Source organism: Xyrauchen texanus, chromosome 16 (assembly GCF_025860055.1).
Source record: "Xyrauchen texanus isolate HMW12.3.18 chromosome 16, RBS_HiC_50CHRs, whole genome shotgun sequence".
NCBI lineage: Eukaryota > Metazoa > Chordata > Actinopteri > Cypriniformes > Catostomidae > Xyrauchen > Xyrauchen texanus.
Genome location: NC_068291.1, coordinates 23933397 through 23951557, shown reverse-complemented (window position 1 = coordinate 23951557; position 18161 = coordinate 23933397). Strand labels below are relative to the sequence as shown.

The following is an 18161-nucleotide window of genomic DNA, read 5'->3' as shown; positions in this document are numbered from 1 at the left end:
TAAAAATGGTCATTATGACTCGTGTGCTATTTTTCCAGTCTTCTAAAGCCAGAAAATACCTTTTGTGTAAGGACCAGACCAAAAGTTGTTAATTGGGGAAAATGTTTTCCATCTGCTGTAGATCTCAAATCTCATTCACACCTATGGACAATCAAACCAGGTGGATAGAAATTGTACTATCCCTTTAAAGCCACACACATTGCACAGCCAATTTTATTCTCACCATAGCATTTTCCACTCTCCGCATTCATTTATTTAGAGTTACAGAGGTAGTAATAAAGCACTGTCATTGGAATAGAGGTGAGTGTACATGGGCCTGAGTTTGCCCTTGTCTGTAGTGACTGAACTGTTTTTTGCTCTTTTATTCAGGAGATCTTATTGGATTATTCTGTGTTGGTAGGTTTTCTCTTTCTCTCTCCTGTCAGGCTGCTGCATAGCCTTTCTTTTGTTTGCACTTCATATTTCACTCCCTATTTTTTGTCTAAATTTGCTCTGTTGTTCTCCTCGTTTTTCCCAGTGTGAAACTAACTCAAACAGGAGGTCTGGTTTTTGAGCGTGAGCAGACTGTCACTGCCTCTAATTGCAGGGTTAATGCCAAGGATTAGATTTGCTTGACTTGGTCTTTTCTGTGAAGGCTTCTATCACTGGCCACCCACACAGTGCACATGGCTTTCACATCCATAGCTGTGGCCTCATGCCAATTCAAGCTATTAGCTTTATTATTGTGAACTTCAATCTCTCTCTCTGTCCTTTGTCTTTTCTCTCTCTCTCTCTCATTCCCTCCCATAGCCTTACATGGGCACTAAAACAATATTAGACAGTAATTGAGAAAAACATGCCTTATTCTACATGCTCTATTTTTAGATGCTTTGATTTATGATCCTGTTCTTCACAAACATCTCGCTTGTCACATCAATTATAGCTCAAACAAGCCTTGACAGTAGCCCTGCTCTCTCCCTTTGTCCTCTCCTCTCCCTCTGTCCTTTTCTGCACTGAAAGATGGTTTGTGTAGGATAATTTTGACATAACGGGACTAACTTCACTGTGGCTGCCACAGTCTGCTGAAAAGTGTTTGTTGTTGTTGTTGCTCTTTTGTCTGGATTTTCTTGTGCAAAATGTGATGACGTGATCCTCATATTGATGACAGGGCTGGACTGTAATCTGACATTCCTGGCATTTTCCTGGTGGGCCGACGCACTTTGGGGCGGACTGGCCATCGGGAGAACCGAGTGGGCTCGTCCGTCAGCTGCGAAACGGGCAGAATGGGCCGCGATAAGCTAAAATGAGCTGCCGCGTTATGCAGAACGGTCCACAAATTGGAGCCACAATATGCAGAAAAGGATGGGGAACACCCCCTGCCCACTCAACAACTTTTGGGCCAGTTGCTGTGTAACATCCAGGGCCGATTTCTCTTCCCAGTCCAGCCCTGTTTGATGAAGTGTCTCGGAACACCTATGTATAAATTCTGAATGCAGCCAATTCACTCCAAACTAATACAACTAATAGCACACTATCAGTTCTAATTAGACGCAATGTCTCAGATCTGTTTTTCACTTATTACTAATTGTTATCAGAATCAGAATAATCAGCTTTATTTACAAGTATACTTACACATACAAGGAATTTGTCTTTGTGACAGGAGCTTCCAGTGCACAACAATACAAAGCAGCAACAAGACAGAGATAATAACAAAAAATTGAATAGAAAATAAAGTATATATAGAATACACAATAAGACTAAAATATATATATATATATATATATATATATATATATATATATATATATATATATATATATATATATATCTGTATCTCATACAGATGTTAAGAGCTCATGTTGGAGCTCACTTTGGTTTTATTTAATCTTTTCTATGGGCATTTGTGCATATGCAGATAAACCTGTGCAGTTCGTACCTGTCCCTAAGGCGGGCAGTTGTGGCCTGCCTGAGGCAGCTGGCTCAGAGGGAGGCCGTGGAGGTATCAGAGCACGCAGTTGCTCTGGTTAAAGAGCTGCCAAGGAGAGACAACACACAGCTGGGTGAGTCAGCATCACGCGCACAACAGTATAGTATCACAGCACTTTTATTTCACTGTACTCCGCATTAAGGTGGGTTTGACTGCAGTGATCAATGAATTAGTGATGGCCCTGGAATTTTGGCTTAAACTAAGGATGCAACAGTGATTTGGTGATCTTAATTTAAGATTATCTATATTTTAGTTTTATTTTATATGATATCAGTTCATTTAATGAAGCAAACAATCTCCAAAATATTTGGCGCTTAAGGGTATCTGACTTTATACATCCACTAATAATTATTTAGGACCAGTTAAAAGTACAATGCCAATCCTGACAGTATGAAAAATGGTAATAAAAACTGATTTGTAAATTATTTTCACCCTTTGCTATACTGAAAGCACTACAACTAAACATATGGTGTTTTACCTTGTGAATTTCTTGTACAGTAAACTTCATAGTGCACAACACATTCTCAATTGGGTCAGGACTGTAGGCAGGCCAATCTAGCACCCGCGCACTCTCTGCTTATTCAGCCAGTATGTGGTTTGAAGTCGTCCTGCTGAAAATGCTGGGATGTCCCTGGAAAAGACGGTGCTGGATGGCAGTGTATGCTGGTCCAAAATTTGTACATATCTGTCTGCATTCATGGTTTTCTCACAGATGTGAGAGTTACCCATGCCATGGTCACTGACGCACCCCTGGCCCTTACATACACTGGCCTTTGGACCTGATGCTGATAATAGCTTGGATTGTCCTTTTACTCTTTGGCCTGGAGAACACGACGGCTGTGTTTTTCAAAAACTACATGAAATGTGGACTCTTCGGACGAAAAAACAGTTTCACTGTTCTATTTTCCATCTAAGAGATCGAGCCCAGAGAAGCCAGCAGCGCTTCTGGACAGCGTTGATGTAGGGCTACTGCTTTGCAAAGTAAAGTCTTAACTTGCCTCTGTGAATGCAGCGGCGAATGGTGTTCACCAACAAAGGTTTACTAAAGTAATCCCAAGCTCATGTGCATGATATTCATTACAGATGAATGCATTTTTTAAGACAGTGATGTCTGAGGGATCAGAGAAAACGTGCATTCAGAAGTGGTTATTGTCTTGATTTATGCACAGAAATTTGGCCATATTCCTTGAATCTTTTAATTATATTGTGCACTGTAGAGGGTGAAAAAAATCCTTCCAATTTGTCTTTGGGGAATATTGTTCTCAAAGTGCTGGATTATTTGCTGAAGCATCTATTGGCAAATTGTCAAGTCTCGAATGATCCTTGCTCTTGAAGTACAAGGCTGTTTTTGGAGGCTCCTTATATACTCTGACACAATTGCCTCACCTGTCCTGTTTCACATTGCCTTAATATTTTAACTCGTCAAATTGTTATTAGTCTTAAATTGCCCCTGTCAACTTTTTTGGAGTGTGTTGCAATCTGATTTGAAATTACTGTACATAAAAAAAAAAATAATAATAATTCACAAGGTAAAACACCATATAATGTGTATCAATTTAGCAAAGGGTGAATATAATTTACAAATCACTTTTTATTAGCATTTTTCATACTGTCCCAACTTTTTTGGAATTAGGGTTTTAATTGCATAAATATGTGAAAATGTCTAGCATTATTTGTTTGCAGATGCCACTTGGCTTAAAGGTATATTTTACCAAAAAAGAAAATGATCTCATTTACTCACCCTCCTGCCATTTAAGATGTGTATGACTGACTTCTGCTGAACACAAACAAAGATTTTTAGAAGAAAATCTCCGCTCTGTAGGTCCATACAAAAGTGAATGGTGGTCAGAACTTTGAAGGTCCAAAGAGCAGCATGAAATAATCCATATTAAACCATAAATCATGTCTTCAGAAGCAATAATATAGGTGGGTGTAAGAAACGGATCATTATTAAAGTCATACTATAAATCTCTTTATTTGCTTTTTGGATCTCCAACGTTCTGGTCACCATACATTTAGCAATATATGGATGTACAAAGCTGAGGTATTTTTCTAAAAACCTTAATTTGTGTTCACAAGAAGAAAAAGTCATACACATCTAGGATGGCATGAGGGTGAGTAAATGGTTGAACTATCCCTTTAATATTTTGTAATCTATTGCAGTTATTCCCAGCCATGGTATTTAAGAAGCATCCTTACGCAAATTGGAGAATTTTGGATTGGATTTTGCTTTGTTTAACCCATATAAACAAAATGACAAATTACTTAAAATAAAAATAATAGAGATTAGGGCTGGGTAAAAATATACATTTTCTGATTTGAATATTCTGATCTTGATACCAATTTTGTTTTTATTATTATTATTTTTTTTTTTCCTCCCCTTTTCTCGCCAATTTGGCATGCCCAATTCTCAATGCGCTCTAGGTAGTGACTCGCCTCAATCTGGGTGGCGGAGGATGAATCTCAGTTGCCTCCATCTCTGAGACAATCAATCCACGCATCTTTATCACGTGGCTTGTTGAGCGTGTTACAGCGGAGACCTAGCGTGTGTGGAGGCTCATGCTATTCTCTGCGGCATCCACGCACAACTCACCACACGCCCCACCGAGAGCGAGAACCACACTACAACTCAGCTCGCCGAATTCGAAGATTTATCTTTAAATATGCAAAGTTAAGCACCAGGATACTTTCACTGCATGTTAAGAGTAAAACAAATTTTTTTCCACTTGCTCTGCAGGTCACCAAAATGAGGACACACATGCATTGCATTTGTCATTGATAATGTCACTTTAATAGCATGTCTGTTCTTTACAGTCAGTTGATCAAAAAAACAAACAAGAAACATTTAATTATAATAAAGAAGTTGTGCGACTCCATGCTCATTAATATGCACTCAACTAAAACAAAATGCTGGTTTTCTTAAAGAGACTGTACCGTTTTAGCACTTGTTCTGCATTTCAATGTAAATGCTTGTAAATATTCCAAATTGTGCATGTAAACAATCAAAATGATGAAAAAATTATAATAAAATGTTATATTTGAACTATTTGTAACAGCATATGTTTTTTCTTATTGCGCATTTCAAGGCTCATTTGGCCCGGTTTTGTTTTTGTTGTGTCTGACGAATAAGCCTCATAACAGCCAAATTCACCTTTTCATTTTTTTGTACTTCAGTGATATTACAATATTAATGATAACATTAAGTGATATTTAGCCTTTGGTACAGATCTTTGGTTTTGTGTCGATAAAGCGGTACTTGAGCCATTCTGATGGTGCTGTGTGGGTACTTGTAGCAGAAACAGTTGGGAAACTAATGCACAATCTATTATTGTCCATCCTACAGATGTCACTATTAAGGAGGTGGGTTTGGAGGGAGCTCTGTTCAGTTTGCTGGACAGGGAGTCTGACCTGCACCTGTGCCAAGACATTCAGGAGACGCTGGTTCACATGATAAGCTCCACTGCTGAGGGTAGTCTGGCACACTGGCTGAAACTCTGCAAAGACGTGCTCTCTGCCTCTGCAGGTGGGCTTCGTTGTTTAAGCAAAATAAGAGGGGAAAGAACATCAAAGTTTGTTAATCTTAGGAGTTATCTCCTGTATCTCGAGTAAAATATTTGTTTGAAGAACTATTCACACCAAGACACAGCAAAAATTGTAAATTGCTGTTGAAAATCAACTTTCCAAACCAAAACTGATCACACCAAATGTTTATCTCTATGGGGATGCGTTGTTTCATTTTAAAATCTTGTCTTTGTGAAAATTGGCTTTGAATGGGCCTTGAGATTTAATTTAGACTGTGACCACACATTGTGTAGCATTTACTGTGTATAGTTTCATAAGCAATCCTCCTTGTTTTTATTTAGGTTGCTTTTTAAAGAGTGCTACCATTGAGTATTTTGGTTTTGTTCTGGGTTTATCATTCTTTAGACTCAGCCGCAGCTGCCTCTGTAGAGACACAGCAGGAAGAGGATGGAGATCGATATGACGATGACTGTTCATTCCACATGAAGCCTGAGTCTAGTGGCCCCTTCAACAACCTGTGCTGGTCAACTCGTGTTTTTTCCATGGAGTGTTTGTGTCGTATAATAGCACAGTGTGAGAATGGAGATCCGGCTCACTTCAACATGACACTTGCTCAAGAAAAACGTTTACTTGAGTCCACAGGTTAGACACATTTCTGTGTCTCACTCTGCTGTGTGTTTTAAGCCTTTTACATTTTGTTTTCCTCTATAAATATGTAAAATAACATTGTTTTATTCACTTTAACTTTGTGTTTCTCTAGACACTCTTTGTGTATTTCTTGATATGGTCTCAGATTCAGCAGTGTAACACTTAAATTTAGCGCCATCTTCTGGGATGATATATGTGCTTTTGTTAACCGTGTTAATACCTGCACCCCTCCTGTCTTGCAGATTTCCTGGTTCTTCACTTGGCGGACCTCATCCGCATGGCTTTCATGGCAGCCACAGACCACAGCGATCAGCTCCGACTGGCCGGTTTACAAACACTGCTGGTCATTATCCGTAAATTCTCAAATGTGCCAGAGCCTGAGTTCCCTGGCCATGTCATTTTGGAACAGTATCAAGCCAATGTGAGCTCTACCTTTAAAGCCTTAGTCTTAAAATCAACTGTATGCTTTTAAATGCAGAATGTGTTGAAAAGACATTGTGTTTTAGTGTTTATTCTAAGCAAGCAATGATGAACTTTAATTAGTCACTTTATTCAATGGGGTCTTTCCTAGATGCCTGTTAGAGGATCTTTTATTAATTATTGTTTCCCTAAATGTAGCCTGCAAGACTTGAGGATGGTAGAAAAGTTTGAAACTATATGTTCAGTGTAGAACCCCCCAGGTAGTAACTGAGCTTGCTCATCAGTCTTCTGTTACTACGTGTGTGTGCTCATGTATGCATGCACATATGTGAGGGCATGTATCAGTTACACTAAATTAAATCTCTGGGCTTAGCAAGGGGCCCTAGTTTCAAATAGTGACGTGAATCATCTTCAGTATCATGTACTAGAATCTGCTACACTTGGGTTTAAAAAGGTTACTCAGTCAGGTGCTGTTGTAGGGCATCATTCCATACAGTATTATTATTATTATTATTATTATACAATTTTGAACAATAAAATACAAACACACTAGCATATTGAGTTTTATTTTTATTTATTTTTTATTAGATTTTTTTAGAGTGATTTTGTTTGAAATAAATGTGATTTAAATCTTGTAGGTTGGTGCTGCTCTCAGACCTGCCTTCAATGTTGATGCACCTCCAGATGTCACTGCCAAAGCCTGCCAGGTGTGGTGCTTAAACAAATTAAGAATCATTGTTCAATCTTTTTTTTAATTTTTATTTATCGTCGATTTCTCTGCTTTTACGTGCACACTTGTTGATTCAAATGGCATATAAAGCAGAAAATGTTTAGGCCTTAAGTAAATTTTTTTCATCATTATCAAATTGAGCATCCCAAGTATGTTCTTTTGCAAGCACCAAAAGGTCCCAAAACAAACCCTTACACTGTTTTTTGACCTCTTAAAGAACTCATGTTATGCTTGTTTTGAAATACTTTGCATTCATGGGTTTGTGTGACCTAGTTTCTGCCCTGAGTATAGCTGTATACTGCTGCTGAAAGTTCTTTCACTAGTGCCAAGTTTTAAAATGCCTTTGTTGCCATTTAGGTTTGCAGTGCATGGATTGCCAGCGGTGTCATCAGCGACCTGCGTGACCTGAGAAGGGTACATCAGCTCCTGGCCTCCTCTCTCGTTAAAGTTCAGGTGGGGAGAGATGTTTCCAGTCAGCTTTATAATGAGAGTACCTTCACCATGGAGACGCTGGCCGTGCTTAAAGCCTGGGCAGAGGTGCTGAACCCCATCACTCAATTATCAAACCATAGCTGCAACTACATTGGCCTACACACCTAACATTTATTAGATTCCATTGATTTCTATGATAATTTTATTCCTTGGTGATGCAACATTTTAAGACAGAAGCAGAGCATTCAGTCTCTGCATGCTGATTGTGGGACATTTTTAACTTGAGTTTGTGTGATGAAGTAAAGAAATGTACTTGCCCTCATGTTCTTCCAAACCCGTATGACTTTGTTTTTCTTCTGTGGAACACCAAAGGAGATGTTAGGAATGAATGGCTAACATTTTGCCAAACATCTCCTTTTGTGTTTAATGGAAGAAAGAAACTACATCAAATGGGTTTGAGACAAAACATATGTAAATGATAATAGGTTTGGTGAATTATAACGCTTCTATAATTCTGCTCTTTTGTCGCAGAAGGTAGAATTGACTAAAACGCCTCATCTTAAGCATTTTGCATGTTTCTAAATAAATGTCTGCCTCACTGTGTTGTCTATACCTGCTCACAGGTGTATATCACAGCAGTTCAGCGTGCTAGGCAGAGGGAGAGCCCAGGCAGTCGACAACAGAGTGAGGAAGCAGGGGATGCAGGTCCAGCAGGGGCTGGTCTACTCAAACTGGTTCAGACTGACCTGGTCACCCTCAGTCGTCTGTGGCTGGCTTCCCTGCAGGACCATGCCCTACTCACTCTACCCCCACAATACTCTAATCAACTGCCATCTACAGGTCAGCACTTTGTTTTTGGAGTCAGACCGTGATTACATGATTCATTTCTGTATAATGTAGCTTATTTTAGAGCTTCCTTATATGAGACTTGACATGCATTTTTGTGTCAGGTGGGTCGTTTTATACTGCAGAGACAGTGGAACAGGCTCGTCCACTTTACTGCAGTGCTTGGGCTACCATTCTGCATGCTACCGCACTCTGGCTCAACAGCACTGGATTCATCATGGTGGACGAAGGGCCCGCCAACCTCTCCCGTCCCGTCACCCCCACTTCCATGGGCCAGTCCACCTCACTGAGTAGTGTCAAATCTCCAGAGGACATCAACACGGACCGTCTCAACCTCATCCTGGGTGCGGAGCTCAGTTGATATTTCCTGTATACAGATTATGTGATTGAAATAATCATTCAATGAAAGTGATTGAAAGTTTTGTCTGCCTTAGTTATTTGTCATTGGCTGATTATGAGGTATAATCGGGATCATAATATAATGAGGATCATAAATACATAAGAATGAGGTTTAAGGGACAAATTCGTTTTTTGTCTTGTTTTAATGTTGTTCTTTTTTCTGCAATCTTCCCTTTAGGAATCAGTGTGGAGTTCTTGTGCTCACCTCACTCCGGGAACCAAATGGAATACATAAATTCATGTCTCCAAGCTCTGCAGGCCTTATTAGAGGTGCCTTGGCCCTGTTCAAAAGTGGGCAATGATCAGGTACTCTACAATTGTTAATATATAGTTATTTGTTAATTATGGTAATAGTTTGTTATTGTTGCAGAACTTTAATCTTTAGCATGTTTGTTGGTCTTTGTTGTTTGTCACTGTGTTATTGATGGGTCTATGGCATTCTTTCTGTAGGCTCTGAGTGTAGAGCTGCTCAGTGTTCTGCACAGGCTCATTGTCACTCGTGAATCTCCTAGCATTCAGCAGGCTGTGCTGGAACTAGTTCACCAGATTGTTTGTGCTGCTCAGGAGCATGTAAAAGAGAAACGCCACAGTGCAGAGGGTTAGTCTCAAAACAACAGCAGACAACACACTAGTCTGTTCCACTTAATTTCAAAACTAAATCTACCAGCTTGATCTTTAGAGGATTTCCCCCCTCTGTCTATTTGATTCCACTGTCAATTCTCTGATCTTTGTTCTGTTTGGTCAGTGGATGATGGTGCAGCGGAGAAGGAGACCATTCCTGAGTTTGGAGAGGGGCGGGATACTGGAGGTCTGGTGCCAGGGAAGTCTCTTGTGTTTGGAGCTCTGGAGCTGTGTTTGTGCTCTCTGGTCCGGAAGCTTCCACAGCTCAGCCCCAAGCTGGCTGGCATCCCCTCAGGGCAGGGAGGACAGACCTGCTCCCTTAGCAACACTGACTGCAGACTCATCACATCTGCTTTGGCTATCCTCTCAGAACTGCCATCCATCTGTTCACCAGAGGGTAAGAGATCCAGAGAATAACTTTGGGTATAAGAGCTTACAGATTATGAGACAACATAACCTTTTGTTCACTTTATCTTAGTCCACTTTGCACTAGTTTCTTTATTTAGGATTCTCAAAATTATTGATTTATTCAATTGGAACTTGAAGGTAACAAAAATTAAATATAGGTTACCACCAGTTTATGTTTTCTATCAATACCACTGATTGACATAAAGACAAAGTATTTTCATGTTAAATTCATTATACATTATGCTTATTTTATGTTCCATAAAGTTTTTATACTTCCTCTTCAGGCAGTGTGTCAGTGCTACCTACAGTGCTCTATCTGCTGCTTGGAGTGTTGAGAGAGGTGATGAAGGGTTCTGTTGAAGCTGAGAGCGAACAGCTTGCACCAGGCATCCTGCAGGCCTTGCGCACTGTTCTAACTTCTCCTATGAGCAGAGCCGAGAAGAGTCGTGGAGCCTGGACTGAAATGCTGTGCTGTGCACTACATACACTCTTGGAGTTTTGGTATGAAGGTAATTCCCTCTCTTTCCATTTTAATTGGTCTTTACACACAGTACAAATTAGCTAACAAAACCAAACTGAATAGTATGCTGAATAGTTTGAAGAACATTCTCAGATTTTACTTTGTTTTATCTGCCCAAAACCATTGTGAAATCCACAGAGCCTGGAGTGGATGAAGTTACAATGTTGACAGCCCTCACTGTCTTCCTGCTGCACTCTAGTGCTGAGGTCACCACTGTGGAGCCATTGCAGACACGTTGCATCCAGACATTTAGAGCCAGCCTCGAGTCCAAGGACCCCTTGGTGAGTCGAGGGGTACAATCAGAGACCTGATTCAATATAAAGCTAAATATGCACTCACCAAGCACTTTATTAGGAACACTATGGTGTGGTCTTCTGCTGTTGCAGCCCATCCGCCTCAAGGTTAGAGTTTGTGTTGTGCAGTCTTAGTTCTGCTCACCACGATTGTACAATTGAGTGGTTATCAGAGTTACCGTAGCCTTTCTGTCAGCTTGAACCAGTCTGGCCATTCTCCGTTGACCTCTTTCATCAACAAGGGGTTTCCATCCACAGAACTGCAGCTCACTGGATGTTTTAATTTTTGGCACCATTCTAAGAAATCTCGAAGACCTTGTGCATGAAAATCTCAGGTGATTAGCAGTTACAGAAATACTCAAACCAGCCCATCTGGCACCAAAAATCATGCCACGGTCCAAATCACTGAGATCAATTTTTTTTCCCCATTCTGATGGATGATGTGACATAAACTGAAGCTCCTGACCTATATATGCATAATTGTATACATTGCACTGCTGCCACATGATTAACTGATTATATAATTCCATGAATAAGATGGTGTTCCTAATAAAGTGCTCCGTGAGAGTTTATTTAAAAACATTTCTACATCTTACTGTTTATTTACTCACCCTCATTCCATTCCTGATGTGACTCTTTTTTTTCTGCATAAAACAGATTTTTAGAAGAATATTTCTGCTCTGTTAGTCCAAACAATGCAAGTGAATGGTGACAAGACCTTTCAAAGCTCCAAAAATCACATAAAAACCACATAAAAGTAAATCCATATGACTACAGTGGTTTAATCCAAATCTTTAAAAACGATTTTATAGGTGTAGGGAAGAAACAGATCAATATTTATGTCCTTTTTTTAACACAAATCTCCACTTTCACTATACAAAATGTGAAATTGGAGATTTATAGTAAAAAAAAAAAAAGAAGAACAAATATTTATCTGTTTCTCACCCACACTCATCATATCACACTTGAAGATATTGATTAAGATAAGCATTGTAAGGACCAACAGAGCTGAGATATTCTTCTAAAAATCTTTGTGTTCTGCAGAAGAAAAAAGTCATACACATCTGGGATGGCATGAGGGTGACTAAATTATGAGAGAATTTTCATTTTAGGGTGAACTGTCCCTTTTAATTGGAAGCTTTGCTACAGTTTGCTTAAAATTCCTAAAGGGAAAAACTTTTGAATATTTTTAACATGGTCCTCTATACCATATATGATAATGTCTCCATTAGGTGCGGAGCAGGAGTTATCTGTTACTAGTATCTTTATTTCAAGGCCCAATGTCAGTAGCCAGGCCATTTATTCTGGGTCTGGGTGGCTGTCTAGTGTCACAGCTAAAGGGAGTTGAAAAAAGTCATCCTCAGAGCCCAGCAGAGCTACAAGCAGTGCAAGACGCAGTCCGAGCCCTAGAAGCGCTAGTGTTTGCTGCTGATGAAACTCACCGTAAGTGACTGGAAATGTTTACAAACTGGGTGATTCTTTAATAGGGGAACTTGAATAATTTCTAGTTTTTAAATATTATGTAATTGCTTTATTATATTATGTTAAATTAATTTTAAATTACATTTTAAATTATAAATAATTTGCCAAAATGTATTTATTTTGGACTTGTTTCTTACCCAAATTGAAGTAAATTTAGAGGTATTTAAAGTGTTAAATCAGGTATATTGTACTTTGCTTACTTTAATTAATTTGGTACAGTATATATTTGTGCAATTTGTAATTTTTTAAATGACTAAGATTCACTGTCCCCATTACAGCTGTTATTACTATTATGACAAGCTTTGATTCTTTTTATTTTTCTTCAAGAGAATTTGCTCTCGATAGAAATTAGAGGTAAAGTTGTAAGGGTCATTACTAAGTTGTTTATTATTTGATTATTTTTTATTAAAAATGAATTTACTTCTAGCTAACTTGCTGTATTATCAAGTTCAAGGTTTATCCGGCTTTTTCTCTCAATTTTGCACACAATTTCAAATGTCCACATCATCCATCATGCCAAAATCATCTTAAAGTTTGCTCAAGTTCATTGTCAGGACATGTAGTAAATGTTTTTCTTCATAGATTGAAGAAATTTGAAATTCAATATTTCATGTAGTTAAAAGTACCCCTAATTTAATAATCGGCCAACTATATTTGTTGTTGAGGATTACAGGATTAGATGACTTCATAAATCAGAACAAGATGGAACAGAACGTTCTGGTTACTACTGTAACCCTTGTTCCCTGAAAGAAAGACAATGTGTCAGTAGCTGACCCTATAAAAACTCCTCCCTGGAGTGACGATCTCTGAAGCCCTTTAAAATCAAGGCAATCTATTGGCAGATGGTGCTTGATACTCTGCCCCTGATGCATGTGTCATCGTGGGCATATAAACCATAACGCAGTGCCATTTCATCAGGATTTTCTGAAGAGAATAGTGCATCTTTTGGTCCCTTAACATCAAGAAATCAATAGTGCTGCTAGAGTACGCAGCATCTCGTTCCCTCCTTTCAGGGAACCAGGGCTACTGTCGTAACAAGAACATTCCCTTTCAACTCTGCCATTTCGACACTGCAGCATTAGCTGATGCTATGGGAAAATGTGTACCTTCGTGCTGTGCTACTGATTCACATAAATAAGGAAATGCCTTCTAGCCATTAGCGTAGTTACAAAACCTTTACTACATCTCCCCTTCTTATTGAAAAATAGGAAGGAAAGAGAGAAACTCAATTACGGTGCATGGTTAGAATATATCAATGACACTAGCCATAAGAAATTCCCATCCACACTGCACTGTAGAAATAAATTCAGAACGACAAAATGAAATTCTCAACTCTCCTTCGCAGCAAGGATCTGGGAAGAGAGAGTGGAAACATCCAGGTTATAAAACCTGGCAAAGGTGTTGGGGGAAGCCCAGTCTACAGCCAGGCAGATGAGATAACACCCTTTGACTAAGCCCAGGAAGAGGTCATGGTCCTGGTAGAGTGGGCCTTAACACCCATGGAACCCTACACATCTGGCAAAAAATAAGAGAGCACAATAGCGTCAACAACACAGTGAGAAAGCTTGGAGACAGCTAAACCTTTTGAATGACCTCCAAAGAAGACAAAGAGATGATCCGTCAGCCTGAATTGACTCGGAGAGTCACACTTGTGCTTTTCGCACTCACAGGGCAGAGCATGTGCAATCTCTGCACCTTGTCCAATTCAAACAGAGAAGAGAGAGCATATAAGGTTTATTGGTGGACCGATATATTGCTGAGGCCGATAAAATGGCAGATATTCTGACTTTTTTTCATTATCGCTTCGGACAATAAATATTCCTGTTTGGCCAATTTTTAAATCGTCTACTTGCATGTGAAGCATCTGAGACATGTAAATGACCAGTCATGGTTTGTTTTGCTGTTATTTGCCATCGTGTTACTACAATAATAGACCAGTGTGCAACACTGTTTCATTTAAACGGTCCGCATATCAGAGCCACAGCAGATGCATTTTAGCTCAATGTTAAAGTGCTCGTTTCATTCTCCCTCTCTCACCTTAACAGTCCCCTGTAACTTTTCTAATGATTAAAGGTAAATATCAATAAAAACAAATGTCATATACCATCAGTAAATTTGCGCATATCTCGTTTAAACCGATGTAATAAGCCAACCTCACACAACACAGCAGATCCAGCGTCCTGTGGAATGCTCATTTATTTGCCTCTAAAGCACGTATTCTATCAGCCTCTCCTCAACAGTTCACTGTAACTTTTCTAATGATGAAAGGCAAATATCAATAAAACTTCTATTATGTACCATCTGCAAATATGCAGATATCTCATTTAAAAAGATATAATTCACGAAAATCCAGCGTTTTCTTCTTGTCAAACACTCATCTAATTTTCTCCTCTGAAGCGTGCGTGTATTCTATCAGCCAGAATCAGAAACAAAAGTTCCTTGATCAAAAGTTCCTCTCATTAACAAATCATGACGGTCCATCTGTAACAAACCAAGTTGGTGCTCCAGGCCATTTAAACTGTCAGGAGATTGTGGATTTGCATGAGTGCAACTTCAAGGCTGCGCCCGAAACCAGGAAAATGATGCCTCCGGAGGCTGTATACAGAGGTAGGATGAAAATAAGGTGCTTTTCAAACTGTTCGGAGATCAGTTTCCTTAAGAGTTCCATTCATTCAAAACAGTTGTCAGTTAAGCCATTAACTGATTAGGTAGCAAGTCAGCTGCCTACGTTTTCGTAAAAGTGCTATAAGTCACGTGTGCTATAAGTGAATGTCTTATTCACTATCACAATGTATGTACAATTGGTTTGATTCTATATTTTTTGAGTAAAGGCGATTGCTGACATGCCATCCATGGTTGCTGGACTACTGTGTGTACCGTTATTTCCTTCATCCTAATTTATTAACAATTTCTACATGTGCAAATAAATTACTAAACTTTGACTATACAGAAATCAGAAGAAACTGCTATCTACCATTTAAAATAAAATATTGTTTAGTTTTGGATTTAAATATATTGCTAAATAAGAGTTTATTATAATATATATTTTTTAGCAATTTAATGTTTGTTATTTACTATATTAAGTTGTGTGATATATTTGGATTGTATTGGCATATCGACCACCCTGCTCTCTGGGCATCGGCCATTAAAAACCCATATCGGTCGACCACTAGTAAGTTTGTCTCCTGAGCTCTGAAGGTAATGTCCAAACCCTCTCTAGGCTTGATGATGGCTTTTGACAAGCTGTGTCTGAATGCCAAGCAAGAATAGCACAATTTTACACTCAGGGCACTACCGCTGAGACCTATCTGCTTGCTCAGTCTCCTTTTTCTTGGGATTAATGTGGCAAGGGACTGAGCTTTGCAGGGTGCTTGCTACCTCAAGGAAGAGCTTGCCAAGTCTGTTGCGCCACCTCGCCTTGGCAATATGTGCTTGTACGCTTGCGACTGCTTCTTGGCAGCTTGGAACCCCTCAGTGAAGGCACACATGGTGTCACTGAAGAGGCCCTGCTTCCACACATCTTTGTTCTTATGGTGTATCTCTGTCAAATTAAGCCAGAGATTAATGCTCTATGGACACCAGGCTACCCATAGATTTGCTGATTACTTGGCCCGTAGCGCCAGATTAGTGGAACAACTCTGTATCTGGCCCGTTCTTGCCCATGTCTTTGAGCAAGTCAGCCTGGTAGGCCTGCAAGACCAAACCAGCCTGACCTGCCGATGCATAGGTCTTGCTTACAAAAGAGAACATAAGCCATCAAGGCTTGGACGGATGGACTGGCCTGGCTTTCCTTCCCAGTGCGCGGGAGGGGAATAAGTGGGCCGCTACTGCCTGTTCCACTCTGGAAATCACAGTAATGGTCCCTATGCGCAGCGCGGCATATGGCTGCTTTACCTGAAAGGTTTGTCCGTGCAAAGCAGGAAAGGAGAGCCAAAAGCAAAGCATCTTGTGTTTCATGCGTTCATAGTTAACACAATCATTCTTTCAGAGCACTGCTTCCACGTGGGTTCGGCCCAAGCATATAAAGCAGTGTTTGTGTCTGTCAAACAGAGGGATATGCTCACAAGGTAAAAACATTTGCAAAATGCCTTCTTGAAAAAGATGTTGTTAAGCAAAAGGCTCTTATGTGCTTTACACTCAATAAAACACAATCACAGTGCAATAGCGTTTCAAACGCAGAGGTGATAAAGGATACGCTGTTCATCATAGCACAAGCAGGGAGGTAGAAAATAATACACTCTTAATACATTTGCAGTTTCAGCTATGAAGCAAAGATGGATCCGGGGTAGAGCGTCAAGTGCCATCTGCCAGTAGATTAGTGTGATTTTAAACTCTAATAGAGAACGTCACTCCTGGGACTAGTTTCACATGCCCTCGGCAACTGACACAGTGCAGTCTCATTTAAAAAGATATGTTACAGTTTTACCACAGATTAAATCAATGTTTTTTTATCCATGCAGGTCCACAGCTGGTTGCTATGCTATTGCCGATCCTGATCTCTCTCCTGCTGGATGAGAATGCTTTGGCATCTGCTTCTGCAGCCTCTCGCTCACTGCATGAATCTGCCTTAAGAGACCTCATGCGCATTGGCCCCCAACACTCGGCTGTCTTCAAATCACTGATGGCCTCCGCTCCGCATATGAAAGCCCGACTGGAGGCAGCTGTCAAGGGGAACCAGGAGAGTGTGAACACTAAGACACCAGCAGCCCGGGTCATTAGCAAAAGCACACCCAGCATCCAACTGAAGATTAATTTCCTGTGAATCCAACGTCCATTTCAAATGTAGCATATGCAGTCTCCTGACTGTATATGATACAAGTATTTTGATTTGAATGACTTTTTGAGTGAATGTTATTTTAATTTTTCATGATTTTAAAGCTACATCAGTTTATAATTTGTGTCGTTTAAGGATTGTAGTGTTAATTTCAATTTAATTTCTGTGTTAACCTCTATGAGGAATGTAATATATATTTACTCTGAGAAGGTTAGGGGAAATAAGTTAACTCATGGCAAGAACAGCTCACCAGAGAGGGAGTGAATTTTATGACTTCCATATATATCAACTTTTCTGTTTTAATTATAAACTTGCTACAACTCTAAACATTGAATTATTTTCTCTAACTTGGTTATGCATAGCATGGATTTTCATTGGATGTCATTTTTCCTGTAAAGCAAATACAAATTAATTATTTTTTTCTGCCTTGCTGCAGCACTCTGCCAAACCTTGTACAACACCAACTGCACCACTTTGAATTTTAAAACCATCATCTGCTGACTTTTTTTTTTTTTTTAGCTCATTTTCAAATATTTTAAATTCCGAAGAGATGGCTTGTTGTGAGTGTATTTATGATATTAAGCATTACGAACAGGTACTTGCATTGCTCTATACTACATCATGATCATTTTTATGGAAATGTTGTACCCTTTCAATACTTTTAGTATTTCAATTATGCATGGAGATGTGTGCTGTTATCACTTTGTTTCTCACAAGACTTATCCACTGTGCACTTCTAAAGGTTAGACAGCACATGGTCTAAGCAAGTGTTATAGATCTAACCTTGAGTGATTAAAAGATAAAGGCAAAAGCAAAAACAAAATAAACGAGCAGCACAATAATATTTACTACAGCACTACAAACAAGTTTACAATGCAAATGTGTAAGTTTCTTCGAATATTGGACCATTTTTGTTTTATTTTTTAAGTAACTATATACTTCAGGTGCTGCTTTCTGCTTGAAGCAGTGATGATTCCATACATTACTGCATTTATAACTGCACCATATATTTTGTATGTTGTAAATTGTACAGATAAAAATTTAGGGCAAAATTAACATTTATTTTCTGAATATACTGGAGGAATAAAATATAGTTTTGC

General features: G+C 39.3%; 1 protein-coding gene across 5 annotated transcripts in view; it reads left to right on the top strand.

The window, feature by feature from the left end:
- Window positions 1-18139, top strand: part of LOC127656683 (HEAT repeat-containing protein 5A) — a 44065-nt gene extending 25926 nt beyond the window's left edge. For 3 of the 5 annotated variants that reach the window (XM_052145117.1, XM_052145116.1, XM_052145115.1), the window contains exons 22-37: window positions 370-396; window positions 1895-2039; window positions 5310-5489; window positions 5894-6130; window positions 6379-6557; window positions 7195-7263; window positions 7644-7823; window positions 8342-8558; window positions 8669-8908; window positions 9142-9269; window positions 9414-9561; window positions 9709-9981; window positions 10277-10501; window positions 10651-10793; window positions 12038-12248; window positions 16748-18139. In XM_052145117.1, coding sequence (XP_052001077.1) covers window positions 370-396; window positions 1895-2039; window positions 5310-5489; window positions 5894-6130; window positions 6379-6557; window positions 7195-7263; window positions 7644-7823; window positions 8342-8558; window positions 8669-8908; window positions 9142-9269; window positions 9414-9561; window positions 9709-9981; window positions 10277-10501; window positions 10651-10793; window positions 12038-12248; window positions 16748-17049 — 2904 coding nt within the window. In that variant the 3' untranslated portion in view covers window positions 17050-18139. Of the gene's footprint in view, window positions 1-369; window positions 397-1894; window positions 2040-5309; window positions 5490-5893; window positions 6131-6378; window positions 6558-7194; window positions 7264-7643; window positions 7824-8341; window positions 8559-8668; window positions 8909-9141; window positions 9270-9413; window positions 9562-9708; window positions 9982-10276; window positions 10502-10650; window positions 10794-12037; window positions 12249-16747 lie in introns of those variants that run through there. The other 2 variants (XM_052145118.1, XM_052145119.1) reach the window with 2 other exon arrangements.
- Window positions 18140-18161: the final 22 nt, after the last annotated feature.